This window comes from Oryctolagus cuniculus, chromosome 18 (assembly GCF_964237555.1).
Source record: "Oryctolagus cuniculus chromosome 18, mOryCun1.1, whole genome shotgun sequence".
NCBI lineage: Eukaryota > Metazoa > Chordata > Mammalia > Lagomorpha > Leporidae > Oryctolagus > Oryctolagus cuniculus.
In genome coordinates, this window is record NC_091449.1 from 57,475,185 (window position 1) to 57,490,433 (window position 15,249).

Sequence of the window (15,249 nt, forward strand, 5' to 3'; positions counted from 1 at the left end):
TGGTGGTGTGTATCTAGACTGCTGACGGGGCGTTTCTGTGAGGGATCTGGTGGTGGTGTGTATCTAGACCGCCGACGGGGCCTGTCTGTGAGGGATCTGGTGGTGTGTATTTAGGCCGCTGACGGGGCCTGTCTGTGAGGGATCTATCTGGTGTCTGCATCTGAACATCCCTCTTCATTCCTCAAAATTTTTCTCCTAGGAGGAAATTAGATTAAATTTAAGCTTTTCCATTTTTCTTTAGATCATTCACCTGGATTTTTTTTTTAAATTTACTTGAAAGGCAGAGTGAACAAAGAGAGGGGGGCTTTCACCCCATTGGTTCACTCTCCAAATGCTGGCAAAAGCCAGCTGTTCTTTTTGGTTTTCTTTTACAACCTGTTTTGGCTCTTGGTTTAGAAGTGGGAAATCATGGTGCTCGGAGCCAGCAGTTAGTGCCTGAAAACTCGTTGCTCAATGAATGAATGGATGTGACTATGTGACAAAAGGACAGGGCATTCTTGGTTGCAAAATTCAGGTGGGTCAACAAATACCTGAGTACTTACCGCGTCCTTGACCCTGTGGTGGATGCCAGAATGCTTGGCAAACAAAACAGTGCTCCCGTGTTGGACAAAGGAGTTTCCAAATATTCTTTTTCCGTGTCTATACCTTTCCATTTTTAATAATAAATTTATTGATTTTGAGCATTGCATTTTTTAGCAAAGGAATCGACCCATCTGCTTAATGCCCCAGATAGGAAGTTCTGATTTAATGTCAGCAAAACCTGGGATTCACAAGTGCCCCGGGGCGCTGTTTATCTGGAAACAGCGAACACCCCGAAATGCTAAGCTTCTCGATGTTGGGGTCCTTGGATGGGGAACCTCCAAGACACTGGACACCACGTCCACCAGAGGGTGCTGTGGGGGCAAATTTGGACCGGGAGGGGAGCTCGACCGGTGACCCTCAGAGCCAGGTGGGCGTAGTGAATAATTTTCATTCTTCCCGGGGTTCCCTTCCCACCCCTTGGAACCGTGGTCGCCCCTCCCCCATAAGTGGTTTCCCCCTTTAATAATTATCCTCTTTGCGAATGCTTGCTTGGGAAAGACGTCTTGCTTGCATGGCCGATGTCCCCTGGCTCAGGCCATCCACGTCCCTGGCTCGCTGGAGGAGGGCGGGCGGCCGGGCAGCGCAGGGGCTGCCGCGGCCGGGGCGCCGCAGGGGCGGCGAAGGGGTTAACCCGGCGGGGGGGAGGGGGAGGGGGCGCGGGCCGCGCCTGCGCTCTGCCGCCCTCCATTGTCTCCACGGCGGCGAGGAGCGCCGGCGAGCGCTGCCCGGGACCAAGGGGCCGGCGCGGCTGGCGGGGCCGGCGGCGGCTGGAGCCAGAGCGCGACGCGACGCGACCGCGGCTTCCAGAGCTCCGCCTGGCCGCCCAGCGCCGAGCCCTCCCGCGGCCTGAGGGGTCCGGGCCGCCGTCCATGGTCGCCGCGTCCTGAGGCGGGGGACGCGCCCGGCGCCCCCAGCCCTCCGCCGCCGCCTCCTGTGGGGCGGACGGCCTCCTCCGGCGCCTCCCTGCGCCCGCCCGCCGCCTCCCTCCCTCCTTCCCTGCGGCTCGCCCGGCTTTCCGAGCCCGGGGGCGGCCTGTGGCGCGCGGAGCCCGCGCCGGACTGCGCCTCTTTGGACCTTGAAGGGAAACATGCGTTTGGCTTGGATCGTTTTAAATTCTTAGTTTGAGGTCCCTGCCCGCCTGCTTCTCCTCCCCGCGGGAATTTTTTTTTTCTTTTTTCTTTTCCTTTTTTTCCCTTTTCCCCCTCCTGGTCTCCTTTTTGACTCCTTCCCCCTTTATGCTCGCCCAGCCCTCCCCCCGCTGCTGAGAAGTGGGGGAGGGTCTCGGCTCCCAGGTTCCCGCCCCATCGGGGCCCGGGCGAGCATGGGGGGAAAGCAGAGCACGGCAGCCCGCTCTCGAGGCCCTTTCCCGGGGGTCTCCACCGATGACAGCGCCGTGCCGCCGCCGGGAGGGGCGCCCCACTTCGGGCACTACAGGACGGGCGGCGGAGCCATGGGGCTGCGCAGCCGTTCGGTCAGCTCGGTGGCGGGCATGGGCATGGACCCCAGCACGGCCGGCGGGGTGCCCTTTGGCCTCTACACCCCCGCCTCCCGGGGCACCGGCGACTCCGAGAGGGCGCCCGGCGGCGGCGGAGGGTCGGCGTCCGACTCCACCTTTGCCCATGGCAATGGTTACCAGGAGACTGGCGGCGGTCACCATAGAGACGGGATGCTGTACCTGGGCTCCCGAGCCTCGCTGGCGGATGCTCTACCTCTGCACATCGCACCCAGGTGGTTCAGCTCGCACAGTGGTGAGTCCACGGGTGGTGGAGGCCTCAGAGGGTGGAGTGCAAAGAGGGCGCCCCAAACCTTCGCGCGCTCCGAGGTTTGGATACGGAGTATGCGACCTGCATGTGTCAGCCTTTCTTTGGGTTCTTGGTGCCAAGGGATGAATGGGTCCCCACCCTGTAGATGAGTGGCTGTCTGCGAGGCTGCAGGACTCCAGGCATGTGTTCGCTTGTGGATGGGCAGAGTGAAACCTGCCTGTGGAAGTCCCCTTTATCGGCATCTCCTTGCTCGGAGAAGAGGGCTTGTCTGGCTTTTCAGCAAGTCTGCTTGGGTGCTTCGTTCCTGCCTTTGCAGCACGGTGCCCGCCTCACCGTTAGCAGACAGCTGGATCCGCTCCCACCAAGCGGTGGAAGAGTGTGAAAAGAGACAAAGAGTGTGAGAAGAAATGAAACTGGGGGCAAGTGGTGCTTGGATTAGGGCCCTCGCCCTGGCTGAGAGAGGGTGGGGTGCCCCGTTTTGCCACCCGGCTGGAAATCTGTTTGAATTGCTAAAAATGGAGCAGCTGGCAGGCGGCTGGCACAGACAGGTGTGGCCTGCTGTAGGCAGGGCCCAGGCAGGGAGCCTCCCTCAGGGTTCTGTGTGGGACCAGAGCTCCGGTCACCCGTGCTGCACGAAGCAGGCTTGGTCAGCCACTCTCCCATCCCTCCATCTTCTTCCTTCCACTCCTTGCTCTTCCCGTGAATCTGCGTCTTTTTGCAACCGAGAGCCTGGCAAGGTGGGGTGTTATTGCCCGGCTGTTGGCACATGACTGGGAAGAGGAGGATTCAAAGAATGGGGCTGGGTTCATTTTGTGAACTCCTGGTAGCAGGCCAGCAAAGAGCTGGAGGGGGATTTCCCAGGCTCTGCTGGGCAGAGCGGGGAAGGCCTGGCGGGGCCTCTGGAGGAAGACAGGACTGTCTGCTTGGCTACCCTGGGAAGCCAGGACAGGCTTCTAGAACACCGGTCACAAGGGGTGTGGGGCTGCCATTTGCTGATTGGCAAATTGAATGAAGAAGTTGCATATTCAGACTCCTTTGGGTGAGTTGGGAAAATTAACTATTGTGTGGGAGAAAGATTGCTCCTGTTCTTAGGTTACTTTATGGAAGGATCTGTCAGGTCACTGGTTACAGCTGTTTTGAAATAAGGTAGACCTTTTTAGATCTTTCTTTTTTCTTCCTGTAAATAGTCTTGCCTTTTTTTTTTTTTTTTTTTTTGTCTTTTCTATAAACTTTAATTATTTGGGCAGAGAAATAGTGACATTTGGACGTGGCTTTTGAATTGCAAGGCTGGTGTCTTAGCCCTGCCCAGGCCTCTGGATGTCAGGAGAGCTTCTCGGACCTGCATCCCAGGCCGCCCTGAGCGAGGCGCAGGCATGACTGCCTTCAGCACCTTCAGTTGATCAGCATTAGGCGTTTTGAAATTAAAAATCTTTCTCACGAAATTTAGTACAGAAAGAGTCAGCTGTATTTGCGAGATGGTTGTGGTTTCATGTGAAAAAGAACTGTCATTAGGATCTTGTTTTAAATTGGGAAGCCCTGTAGAGTTAGAATTTTGTGTATGACAAAACGCGTCTTACAGAGGCTGGGTGGGGAATGCAGAAAGGGAGTTCTCTTTCTGTAACATTTCTGAAGTTTGTCTCTTACTGGAAACTTCTTTATCCTTATTCCACTACCAGCTTCCATGCCAACGTTAGGAGCTTACAGTTTGGATTCCAGGATTTCACACTCCTTGGCTGTGAAACTTTGTTCTTTTCTTCCGGTTGTTTGTTGTGAGGGTCTTGAGACCACTGAGCAGGGAGGAGGCGGGGAGCTGGAGCACAGTACCTCTTTCAGGAAGGGTGTCTGAAGTGTGTGTGGGAGGCTGCTATTAATATTTTGGGCGATACATTCTTGACTGTGTAGGACATCCTGTACCTACTAAATGCAGTGTCCTGCAGTTCAATGTGTCCTCCCCAAATGTCCCCCCAAATACCTGTCTTCTGGGGTGGCAGTGTTAATGTGCCTGTGGAGAACCACTGCCTTAGCAACCCATTGATTCTTTCCTTCAAGTGAATAATTTGTTGCACCTCTGTACGCAGCTGTGCTCTGTCTCACCTCCCGGAACAGGCCAGAGCAGTCTTCGGGACATCCGTTCGCTCTGTCGTTTGTTGCTGCTAGGAGAGAAACTCTTGTCCACCTCGGAGCCTTTGAGGAAGGTGTGAGCAGATCCTGCTCTTGTGTTCCATGATCGGAGGGTAGAGATTTCTGCACATCTGACCAGATGCCTGGATGTTGATAGGATGCTGTTGCTTACGTGTGCAAGATGCTTCTGGAACTCTGCGTGGGTACAGAAGCAGTTGTCAGTGAAATAAATAGGGAAGTTCAGTGAACCTGAGGCCTCCCCACAGAGAATGGGCTTACCTGTCCCTGTCTCAGATCTACCTCTGAGTGCCTGTGACCTCTCTCCAGCCTTATCTTTGTTACTTTAAAAATAGGTGTGGTTCTCTTCAGCAGTGGCAGCCTATACTGGTGTTCCCTAATCCTGTGAGAAGAACACACTGCAGTCACATTTGTCTTCTTTTTATTTTATTTGATAGATTTTTATTTATTTATTTGAAATGCAGAGATACAGAGGGAGAAGGAAAGAGAGAGAGAGACAGAGAGAGATCTCCATCCACTGGTTGACTCCCAAATGGCCACAACGGCTGGAGCTAGGTCAGGCCGAAGCCAGGAGTTTCTTCTTGGTCTCCCATGTGAGTGCAGGGGACCAAACACTTGGTCCATTTTCTGAGGCTTTTCCAGGCCCATTAGCAGGGAGCTGGATAGAAAATGGAACAGCCTGGACTTGAACCATCACCCATATGGGATGCTGGCACTGTAGGTGGCGGCGGCTTTACCTGCTATGCCACAGTGCTGGCTCCGACTGTGATAACTTGTACCACACTTGGCACAAGTGTTGGTTGAGTATGTGAATTTCAGTGTTTTGTATCTATTGTTTCATTTAATTACCACTGTAATTCTGTGAGGTAAGATGTGGGTGAGGAAGCAGAGTTAGTGGGATGGCAAGGAACTTACAGGTCAGACAGCCAGCAGGTAGCTGATCTGGGACTGGAATGCGGGCCTGCTGGTTCCAGAACCTGGGCTCCTCACCAGTGCATTCTACTGAAATATGAGGACTTGGGGTAATGTCTTGGGAATGGCGCTGGCCTTCAAGTCTGAGAACCCAGCTCATCTGGTTGGCTGCTGATTAACTGCCTGGCCTGTGACGTTGGGCAAGTGAGTCATTTAGCCTCAGAGTCACAGTTTCTTCATCCATAAGATGGAGATGACGCCTGTCCTGCTTACCTTGCAGAGTCGTCGTCATGAGGACTTTGTGAGAATTTAACATACGCAAAAGCCAAAGGGCTGGACATGTAAAGTAGCTGGTATTCCAGTGGGGATGCTTCTAGTTCTCTGCCTTGCTTTTCTTTTTCTTTTTTTTTTTCTCTCTTTTTTAAAGATTTATTTTATTTATATGGAAAGAAGAGTTAGAGAGAGAGAGACAGAGACAGAGAGATTCTATCTGCTATCTCCCCAATGACTGCAACAGCTGGGGCTAGGCCAGGCTGAAGCTAGGAGCCTGGAACTCCATCTGGGTCTCCCATGTGCGTTTCAGGGGTCCGTGCACTTGGGCCATCTTCCACTACCTTCCTACGTGCATTAGCAGGAAGTTGGATAGTAAGCGGAGCCAGCACTCATACGGGATGCTGGCACCACAGGCAGCTGGCTTAACCTGCTGTGCCATGATGCCAGCCCCATCGTTTTCTGCTTTCTTGAATCTCTGCAAAACGACCATGTGAACAGTGGCCCCCCCAAATGGAAGCTATCTCTGTCTCCTGCACCCTGACTTCCACTGAGGGACTGTACATGGTGGAACCTGCACTGGGGAGCGCTGCTTTGGGCAGGCAGAATCTCTTCTTCTCCGCCTTGTAAGGGAAGTTCTGTGAGGTAACCACAGTTCTGGAAGCCTGGCAGTCCTGTGTCGTCATCCTGTTTATCTGAGTGTGGATTTCTGGATGTGGGAAAACAGGATCCACTGTGTTGGAGGAGGTTGCTGTTTTCCAGGTCTCAGTTTGTCATCTATATGTGTACATATACGCATTCTGTACTTCGCCATCACCAGGACATCAGCTGGTGCTACGATGACTTTTAGAAGTCTGATTTTACTGCCACTCTAGGGTTCTCAAGTGATTTAATTTTCTCTTTTGTTACATAGTAGGGAAGCATTGCCAATTCCATTGGAATGGAACTGAAAGCCTTTTTGTGCTTCACCGTATGTCCCCTAGAACTCTTACGGGCTTTTGCTTGGTTTCTGGAGAAGGAAAAGCATTCTGCGGTCTCCAAAGAGCATGGCACAGCCCCTGCCCTCTCCTGCAAAAGTCCTATTCTTAATGAAGACATTTAAAAACAAAAACAAAAAAGCAGAATTTTTAGTTCTCCATTAGTGTGAGGACTTATTTTAGGTAAAATTAAAAAAAAAAAAAGTTACCTTGAGGCAAAGACGATTTCCTGAAGGTCATAGTTAACTCTTCACTGTGGTTTGAAAGGCACTGTAAACAGTGGTGTAGCTCTTAGGTTGTTTATTTTATGGGATGTGTACCTTCTGATGTTAAACAAAGTCCTGCCCCAAATATGTCACAAGGAATACTTGAAGCCAGGCCAGTCTTATCCAAAGATATACAGCGCTAGTTGCTTTTCGGAAAAAGAACCTGGTTCGCATTTTACAGTGTGACACTCAACCTAAGCTTTCCAGACATTGAAATTTTGATATATCCAATTTAAAAGATTTACTTACTTTACTTGAAAGGCGAGTTACAGAAAGAGAGTAAGAGAGTCTTCCATCTGCTGGTTCACACCCCCAAATGTCCAAAACCACTGGAGCAGGGTCAGGCCAAAGCCAGGCGCCAGAATCTTCTTCTGGGTCTTCCACATGGGTGCATGGGCCCAAGCAGTTGCACCATTTTCTGCTAATTTCCCAGGATCATTACTAGGGAGGTGGATTGTAAGTGGAGCAGCTGGGACTCAAACGGCCATATGGGATGCTAGCGCTACAGGTGGCAGCTTAACCTGCTGTGCCACAGTGCTGGCCCTGGTACTAGAATCTTGAAGTTAGCTGGAAACCTAAATCCTAGACTCAGTCTTTTAGAATGATTGTTGAGTATAAATTTGAATGCATTTCTTTTCCAAGCTTTGCTGTGGACTAGGCTAAATCAAATAGTTCATTGTAATTTCTGTATTAGTCTTGACTATGAGCAGGAACCCAGCAGTGTTCACTTCTGAATCTTATGTTCTCGTAAGGACACAGGTTTATCATGTTCTCGTAAAGACACAGGTTTATTGTTGAATCCAGCAGTTGGATTCCTGTCTTTGATGTGCTTTATGGATGAGGGATGAGTCGTGGGTGTGAATGAATAACCTGAGGATCAGTCCTCGAGTGTGAAGCAAATAAAGAACCGAGTTCAAACTGAAAGCAGCAGCTGGGCTAGTTTCTGGCCTGATGAGACTGTTTACACTGAGATCTCCCTGGAGTTGTTAGTTTTAAGAGCACAGCTTTCATCTGTTGGGAGAAAGGAGGAAGGGAGAATTTGCTGAATCTCTATAAATCCCAAATTAGGGGAGGCACGGTAAAAATTTATAGTGCACTCTTGGATCTTGAACAGGAAGGAAACAGATACAGACAAGAGCTCTCTTGATTTCTGTGAATGGTTCCAAAGGGTTCTTAGATTTGATGGTCCCCAGTATTCCCTAAGGGAGCTTGTTAACACTACAGATGACTCGACCCCACACCTAGATTTTAGTAGGGTTGGGAGACCCAAGAATCTGAATTTGTAACGGAAGATTCAGAAAGTGTTGTCAGAAGATCACTTATATCTGAAACTCTACCACAGATTTACTTCTTCTCTTCCAAAACAGAAAGAACTCGGAATGCTCTGTGGGTGCATTCATTAGCATTATTTCAATATTATTAAGCTAGTCGGGTATTGCCTCAGTAAGATCCACATAAATCTTTTTCTCTACAGCTCTCAGGGGGCAGGTTCAGCAAGCAAGAGCATTTTTTCATTATTTGATGGTTTTTCTCTTAAAAAAAAAAACAGATTTATTTACTTCAAAGACATAGTGACAGAGATAGAAGGAGAAACTTAGAGGGAGAGACAGAGATCTTCCATCTGCTGGTTCATGCAGTTGCCAGTAACAGCTGGAGCTAAGCTGGGCTGCAGCCAGGAGCTGGGAACTCCATGTAGGTCTCTTCATATGGGTGGTGGGAACTCAAATACTTGGGCCATGATCAACTGCCTCCCTGCTGAGCTAACAGGAAGCTGAGTCAGCAGTGCAGAGTAGCTGGCCCTCTGATAGGAGATTCGAGTGTCTCAAGCAGTAGCTTAACCTGCTGTGCCATGATGCCCACCCCTGATAGTTTTCTGTTATATGGAACTAAGCATTTATCTCCTAGAGGCAGGCCTAAGCCAGTCTGCCTTGGTCCTGAGAGTTGAGTTGCTCTTAATAGAAGTAATGGTGGCAGTAGCACCTTTCCTTCTGTGCTTGTCTTCTCACTCCTTTTTCTTTGAAGACCCGAACTGCCTTTGGGTGCTGGTGCTACAAAAGGGCTTACTGAATTACAACCTCTTTTCTTTTTTTAAAGGTTTATTTTATTTATTTGAAAGGCAGAGTTACAGAGAGAGTTGGAGGGAGAGAGAGACAGAGAGAGAGAGAGATCATCCATCTGCTGGTTCACTCCCCAAATGGCTGCAATGGCAAGCTCTGAGCCAGGCTGAAGCCAGAAGCCAGGAGCTTCATCTGGGTCTCCCACGTGGGTGCAGGGGCCCAAGAACTTGGGTCATCATCCACTGCCTTCCCAGGCACATTGGCAGAGAGCTGAATTGGAAATGAAGTAGCCAAGACTCATATGAGCACTGTAGAGTGTCTACAGTGTACCAGGACCTAGGGTAAGTGCTAGAAGTGATATTAGTTATTATGAAAGTGAACTACTTTGTTCTTTCCAAGAATCTTTGCTTACTCCCTCACTCCTTAAGAGCCCAGGTATTGCCACTTGTTGATGCTTTTATCTTCTTCATCAGTCCTTCTGTTGAATAAACATATAAATTCAAGTGTTTTTCCATGGGACAGCTGCTGGGATGTACTTCTTTACTCTTAAGCTCACTGTTCATTTTTTCGTAAATCTTTCTGAGTGGGGGCAGGAGGTGTTTTTCTTTAGGTTCCAGTCAAGTGTCTTACTAAGAAATTCCTCCTCCATCCCAGTGTAAGGGGTTCCCTTATCTTCTCAATGAGAATATCAAAAGAAAAACTGTATTTTAAACTCTTCTGATATATCTTTGAATTTAGTATCTCTGTCATCCCTAGAGCCACTTTTGTTTCTGGTCATTGAACACTGTTTTCTAGAAGCATGATTCACCATGTTTTAAATCTTCTTTGTAAAATTTATCCCAAACCACAAACACCCAAAAGGAAATTTACTCCTTTGTGAGTGCTTATGCCCTCTCTCTCCCACCAAGTTTTTTTTTTAAGGGACAGAGAAAGACAGACAGACAGACAGACACACACACACAGCTCCCATCTGCTGGTTGGCTCCCCAAATGCCCGTTAATAGCTGGGGCTGGGCAGGGCCAAAGCCAGGAATGCTATGTTTCCCACACAGGTGGCAGGAACCCAGTTACTGGGTCTATCACCACTGCTTCTCAGGGTCTGCATTAGCAGGAAGCTGGAGTCAGGAGCCAGCGCCAGGAGTTGAATCTAAGTATTGTGATATGGAATGTGAGCATCTTAACTGCTAACCTAAATGCTTGCTTCTCATCAACTTTGTTTTTTGTGGTCACATATAGGTAACATAAAATTTACCTTTTTTTCTTTTAAAAAAATTAGCTTGAGAGAGATGGAAAGAGAGATTTTCCATATGTTGGTTATTGCTGCAAATGCCTGCAACAACTGAGGTTCACCTGCTGCCTCCCAGGGTGCCTGTTAACCAGGAAGTTGGAATGGGGAGTGGAGCTGGGACTTGAACACAAGCATTCCAATTTGGGATGAGGATGTCCCAGGCAGCCTCTTAACTGCTTCACCAAATTCCTGCCACTAAATTTACCATCTTAACCTTATGAATATTATCACTCAGTGGTATTCTAAGTAATGCATATAAATGGAATCCTATAGTGTTTGTCTTTTGTGATTGACTAATTTGACTAAAATAATGTCACTAAAGTTAATCCATATTGTAGTCTGTGTAATCATGTACTTCCTTTTTAGGGATGACTAGTGTTCCATTGTAGTGATATATATCATATCTTGCTTATCCATTCATCTTTCACTGGATAGTGAGGGTGCTTCCATTTTTAGCTACTGTTGATAATACTGCTATGAACATAAATGGGCAAATATGTCTTTGAGCCCTTGCTTTCAGTGCTTTTGAGTATATACCCAGGAATTGTTGGATCATATGATAATTCTGTTTTTAGATTTTTGAAGAACCACCATCCTATTTCCAATAGTGGCTGTATTATTATTATTATTATTTTAAAGATTTATTTTATTTATTTGAAAGTCAGAATTACACAGAGAGAGAAGGAGAGGTAGAAAGAGAGAGAGAGAGGTCTTCTATCCGCTGGTTCACTCCCCAATTGACCGCAACCACCAGAGCTGCGCAGATCAGAAGCCAAGAGCAAGGAGCTTCCTCCGGGTCTCCCATGTGGTTGCAGGGGCCCAAGGAATTGGGCTGTCTTCTACTGCTTTCCCAGTTCATAGCAGAGAGCTGGATCGGAAGTAGAGTAGCTGGGACTCAAACCAGCGCCCATATGGGATGCCGGCACTGCAGGCAGCAGCTTTAACCACTATGCCACACACCACAGCCCCATGGCTGTATTATTTTACATTCCCACTGGGAGTGCATAGCCCTCTAATTTCTCCTCTTTCTCAAAATATTTGTTTTATATATATATGTGTGTGTGTGTATATATATTAGACATCCTACTGGATGTGAGATTTGATTTACATTTCTCTAGTAATTATTGATGTTGACTGTCTACATTTGATTGTAGGATATTTATATGTCATCTTTGGAGGATTGCCCTTTGTCCATTTATGAATAAGGTTGTTTTTTCTTTTGTTTTAGTCCTGCTTTAAGTAATTTTCTTTATTTTGAGAATTGGAGAGAGACAGAGAGCTGCTGTCTGCTGGTTCACTCCCCAAATGCCTGCAGTGGCTCACTGGTGCCAAAACAGTGAGCCAAGAACTCAATCCAGGTCTCCCATGCGATTGACAGAAACCAACACTTGAATCAACAACCCTCACTGCTGCCTCCTGGGTTATGCATTTGTAGGAGTGCTGGAATCAGGAGCCAGGACTTGGTATTGAACCCAGGTACTATGATATGGGATGTGAGTATCCTAACCACTTAGGCTAAACACCTGCCCCAATTTTAAGTAAATTTTAAAGCTTTGTTTATGATAGTCAATACTTGTGACTGTAATATTATAAATAAATGTCTTATCTTTGAGTATTTATTGTTCAAAATATAAAATTTAGAAGACCATTTTATGCTGAGAGATTTTTATGGGACTTTGGTTATAAGGTGATGACTTAACTTCTGAAAAATAGTTTTTGTAGAAACTTTACCTTATATTTATGCCTGTGTTCAGTCATGTTGGTCTTAGTGAATTAAACTTGTCATAGTATGGCTCTAACTCTCTAGATGATAGTCTCTAGCCCTATAAAAAGAATAATTAAGTTGGGGCCAATTTTGTGGAGCAGTGGATTAAGCTGCCCAAGTGCTTGGCCCCTGCACCCACGTGGGAGACGCGGATGAAGCTCCTGGCTCCTGGCTTCTGCTTGGCCCAGCCATGGCTGTTGTGGCCATTTAGGGAGTGAAACCAACAGATGGAAGATTGATCTCTCTCTCTTTGTAACTCTACCTGGTTTTTTTTTTTTTTTTTTTTTTTAATTTATTTGACAGGTAGAGTTATAGACAGTGAGAGAGAGAGACAGAGAGAAAGGTCTTCCTTCCATTGGTTCACTCCCCAAATCTCCGCTACGGCCAGTGCTGCGCTGATCTGAAGCCAGGAGCCAGGTGCTTCTCTCTGGTCTCCCATGTGGGTGCAGGTCCCAGACACTTGGGCCATCCTCCACTGCCCTCCCGGGCCACAGCAGAGAGCTGGACTGGAAGAGGAGCAACTGGAACTAGAACCCGGCACCCATATGGGATGCCGGCGCCACAGGTGGAGGATTAACCAAGTGAGCCACGGTGCCGGCCCGTAACTCTACCTTTCAAATAAATAGAATAATTCTTTAAAAAATAAAAAAAAGAATTAAGTCATGTTTCACAAACAGCAGTTCTGAAGGTAGTCACCACTATTACTGCACAGTATCTTTTTTTTTAAATTTTAAGATTTATTTACTTGAAAGGCAGAGTTACAGAGATGCAGAGGCAGAGAGAGAGAGGTCTTTGATCCACTGGTTCACCTCTCAGATGGCCGCAACGGCTGGAGCTGCGACAATCCAAAGCCAGGAGCCAGGAGCTTCTTCCAGGTCTCCCATGTGAGTGCAAGGGCCCAAGGGCTTGGGCCATCTTCTACTGCTTTCCCAGGCCATAGCAGAGAGCTGAATCAGAAGTGGAGTAGCCATGACTTGAATTGGCACCCATATGGGATGCTGGCACTGCAGGCGGCGGCTTTACCCACTATGCCACAGCGCTGACCCCTGCACAGTATCTTTTAAGGTCAAAGCTGATTTGTTAGTACATGGGAGAAACTGAAGCCTGGAGCTACCTGGATGTTTTCAGACAGAGGGAGTGGAAAACTCAGAATCCCAGGCCTGGCTGATGTGGTCATCTCACCAACATTTCTCAGCTCTTTGGAGATCTTTTCATTTGTTTCCATCTCAAATAACATTTTTCCCTGCTGAGAAGGTACTTTTCTTTAGAGGGAGCTATTTAGGAGTCTTTTTGTCTTGATGCCTGTCTTGGTATTTGGGAATCCTATAAGGATTAGAGAATCTTTGGAATTCTTGGATCCTCTGTGATTCCAACCTAATTAGTTAGCTTTCTTGTACACCCCCCAAGGCAAAACACCATTTAAATCAGCTTTTTAAAGAAACTTATTATAACATGGTCTCCGAATAAAATGAGCATCCCCAGATGCCCATGTACCCCGTGTGTTGTGAGGTTTCCTGGACTCTGATCTGATAGGGCTGCAACACTCATATCATTGCCCTTGAGAGCTCCAGGCAGGTCCTGAGAGCTGTGACGAGGGCTGGCTTTCCAGGTAGCTGCTCTCCATCTTAATATCTGACAAGCCCAGTCATGTTGACTATGTTTAATCCATCCATGTTCTGCATCTTCTTTCAACCCAGAGGCCAAGTGCAACACGAAAGCAGAGGGAATCAGAATTTAAGGCATAGGAATCTCCTATGAAATGGCAGATCTTTGCGAGATAGTATTATGAGCTGTTCTGTTTTGCTGTGGCTTTGGAAAACCTTTGGATTCCTCTACTGAAAATTTGTTTGAAAAAAATCTTTTTAATGAAACAGTGTGAGTCACAAAGCAGCCTCCCCTTCTCATAATAGCATTTCTCACCAGGGGAATTTTTGGTAGCTGTTGGGGGAGGGATTTGAGTAGGTTGTGGATGATAAATCGCTCAGTGGCACATAACCAAAGGCTGCCATGTCAGAACTCTGGTGTTTTCCGTGCTGATTCCAAGCCCTGAATCCAGAGTGCAGGACAGCAGAATAGAACAGAGGAGCCTGGGCCTCACGAATGACCAATGATACTGGAGTTTCAGCACACAGAATGGGTTCATTAAAACACTGTCATTGTGTCAGAGGATCCGAACAGAGGCCTTGGGTCAGAGGTCCAGAAGCCACTTACAGGCAGCCTTCTGGGTTATAGGATGACTTTGGACCTAGGTATAAGAATTTAAAGGTTATGAGTAGTTTCTTTGCTGTCTATACCTCCCTTTTCCGTATTTTGAATTTAAGAAAATAAATTCATTTATTTGAAAGGAAGAGGGAAAGAGAGATCTTCCATTTACTAGTTCACTCCCCAAATACCTGCAACAACTCTGCAACCAGGAGCCTGAAACTCATTCTGTATCTTCCATTTGGGTGGCAGGGACCCACGTACTTGACCCATCATCTGCTGTGTCCCAGGGAGGCGTTGGAAGCTGAGCAGAGTCTTGAACCCAGGGACTTTGATATAGAATATGGGCATTCCCAAGTAGTATCTTAACCACCATGCCAAATGCCTGTCTCCTGGTCCATATTTTGAATTAGTGCTTGGTACTGACCTTGGTACCACTTTACAAAGATGGGATTCATAAAAGGTCTCCTATACTCTTAGGGTTCTAGATCTAAAGCACTTAGAATGGCATCCAAAGAAAACACATCACTCTGTCAGCCTCCTTGTAGGATGGTGAAAAGGAAGCGTGGTCTTAGAGATATGAAGTACTTAGAAGGGGCAAGGATGGTATCGGCATCCAAATTATCTGCCATAAACCTTCTGCCACTCCGAGGATAAGTTTTCAGCTTCATTGATCTCTGGTTTTTCTTTGGGACTCATGTCTGAAGTATCTTATGTAAGCTACAGACACAGGAAAGTCTGAAAGGTTACTACAACTGTATTAGGATTTGCTTTCCTTTGGAAAGTCAAGGCTGTCTCCATTCTGTGTTTTCCTGGCTTTGTACTTTTCTTCAAAGCCTCTTAGCAATTCCAAGTCTCCAGAGCTTAATAAAGGGGAAACAGGAAGTCTGTGTTGGATGCCTAAGAGCCAGCAGCAGCAGCTAGAGCAAAAGGCACAGGCACAAAACGGGGAGGGGGAATTCTGGGCCTATGGGATTCTAGATACACCCCTCAATAAGGACTTTTACCAACTCCATCAAACGGAGAGGC

The 15,249-nt window shown here is 47.5% G+C and overlaps 1 protein-coding gene across 4 annotated transcripts in view; it reads left to right on the forward strand.

Moving 5' to 3' along the window:
• The first annotated feature begins 1,271 nt into the window (after positions 1-1,271).
• The window catches only part of ZNRF1 (zinc and ring finger 1), a 121,768-nt gene continuing 107,790 nt past the window's right edge, over positions 1,272-15,249 (forward strand). For 3 of the 4 annotated variants that reach the window (XM_051847304.2, XM_070062745.1, XM_051847305.2), the window contains exon 1: positions 1,272-2,330. In XM_051847304.2, the coding sequence (XP_051703264.1) occupies positions 1,904-2,330 (427 nt within the window). In that variant the 5' untranslated portion in view covers positions 1,272-1,903. The remainder of the gene's footprint in view (positions 2,331-15,249) is intronic. The other variant, XM_017342413.3, reaches the window with a different exon arrangement.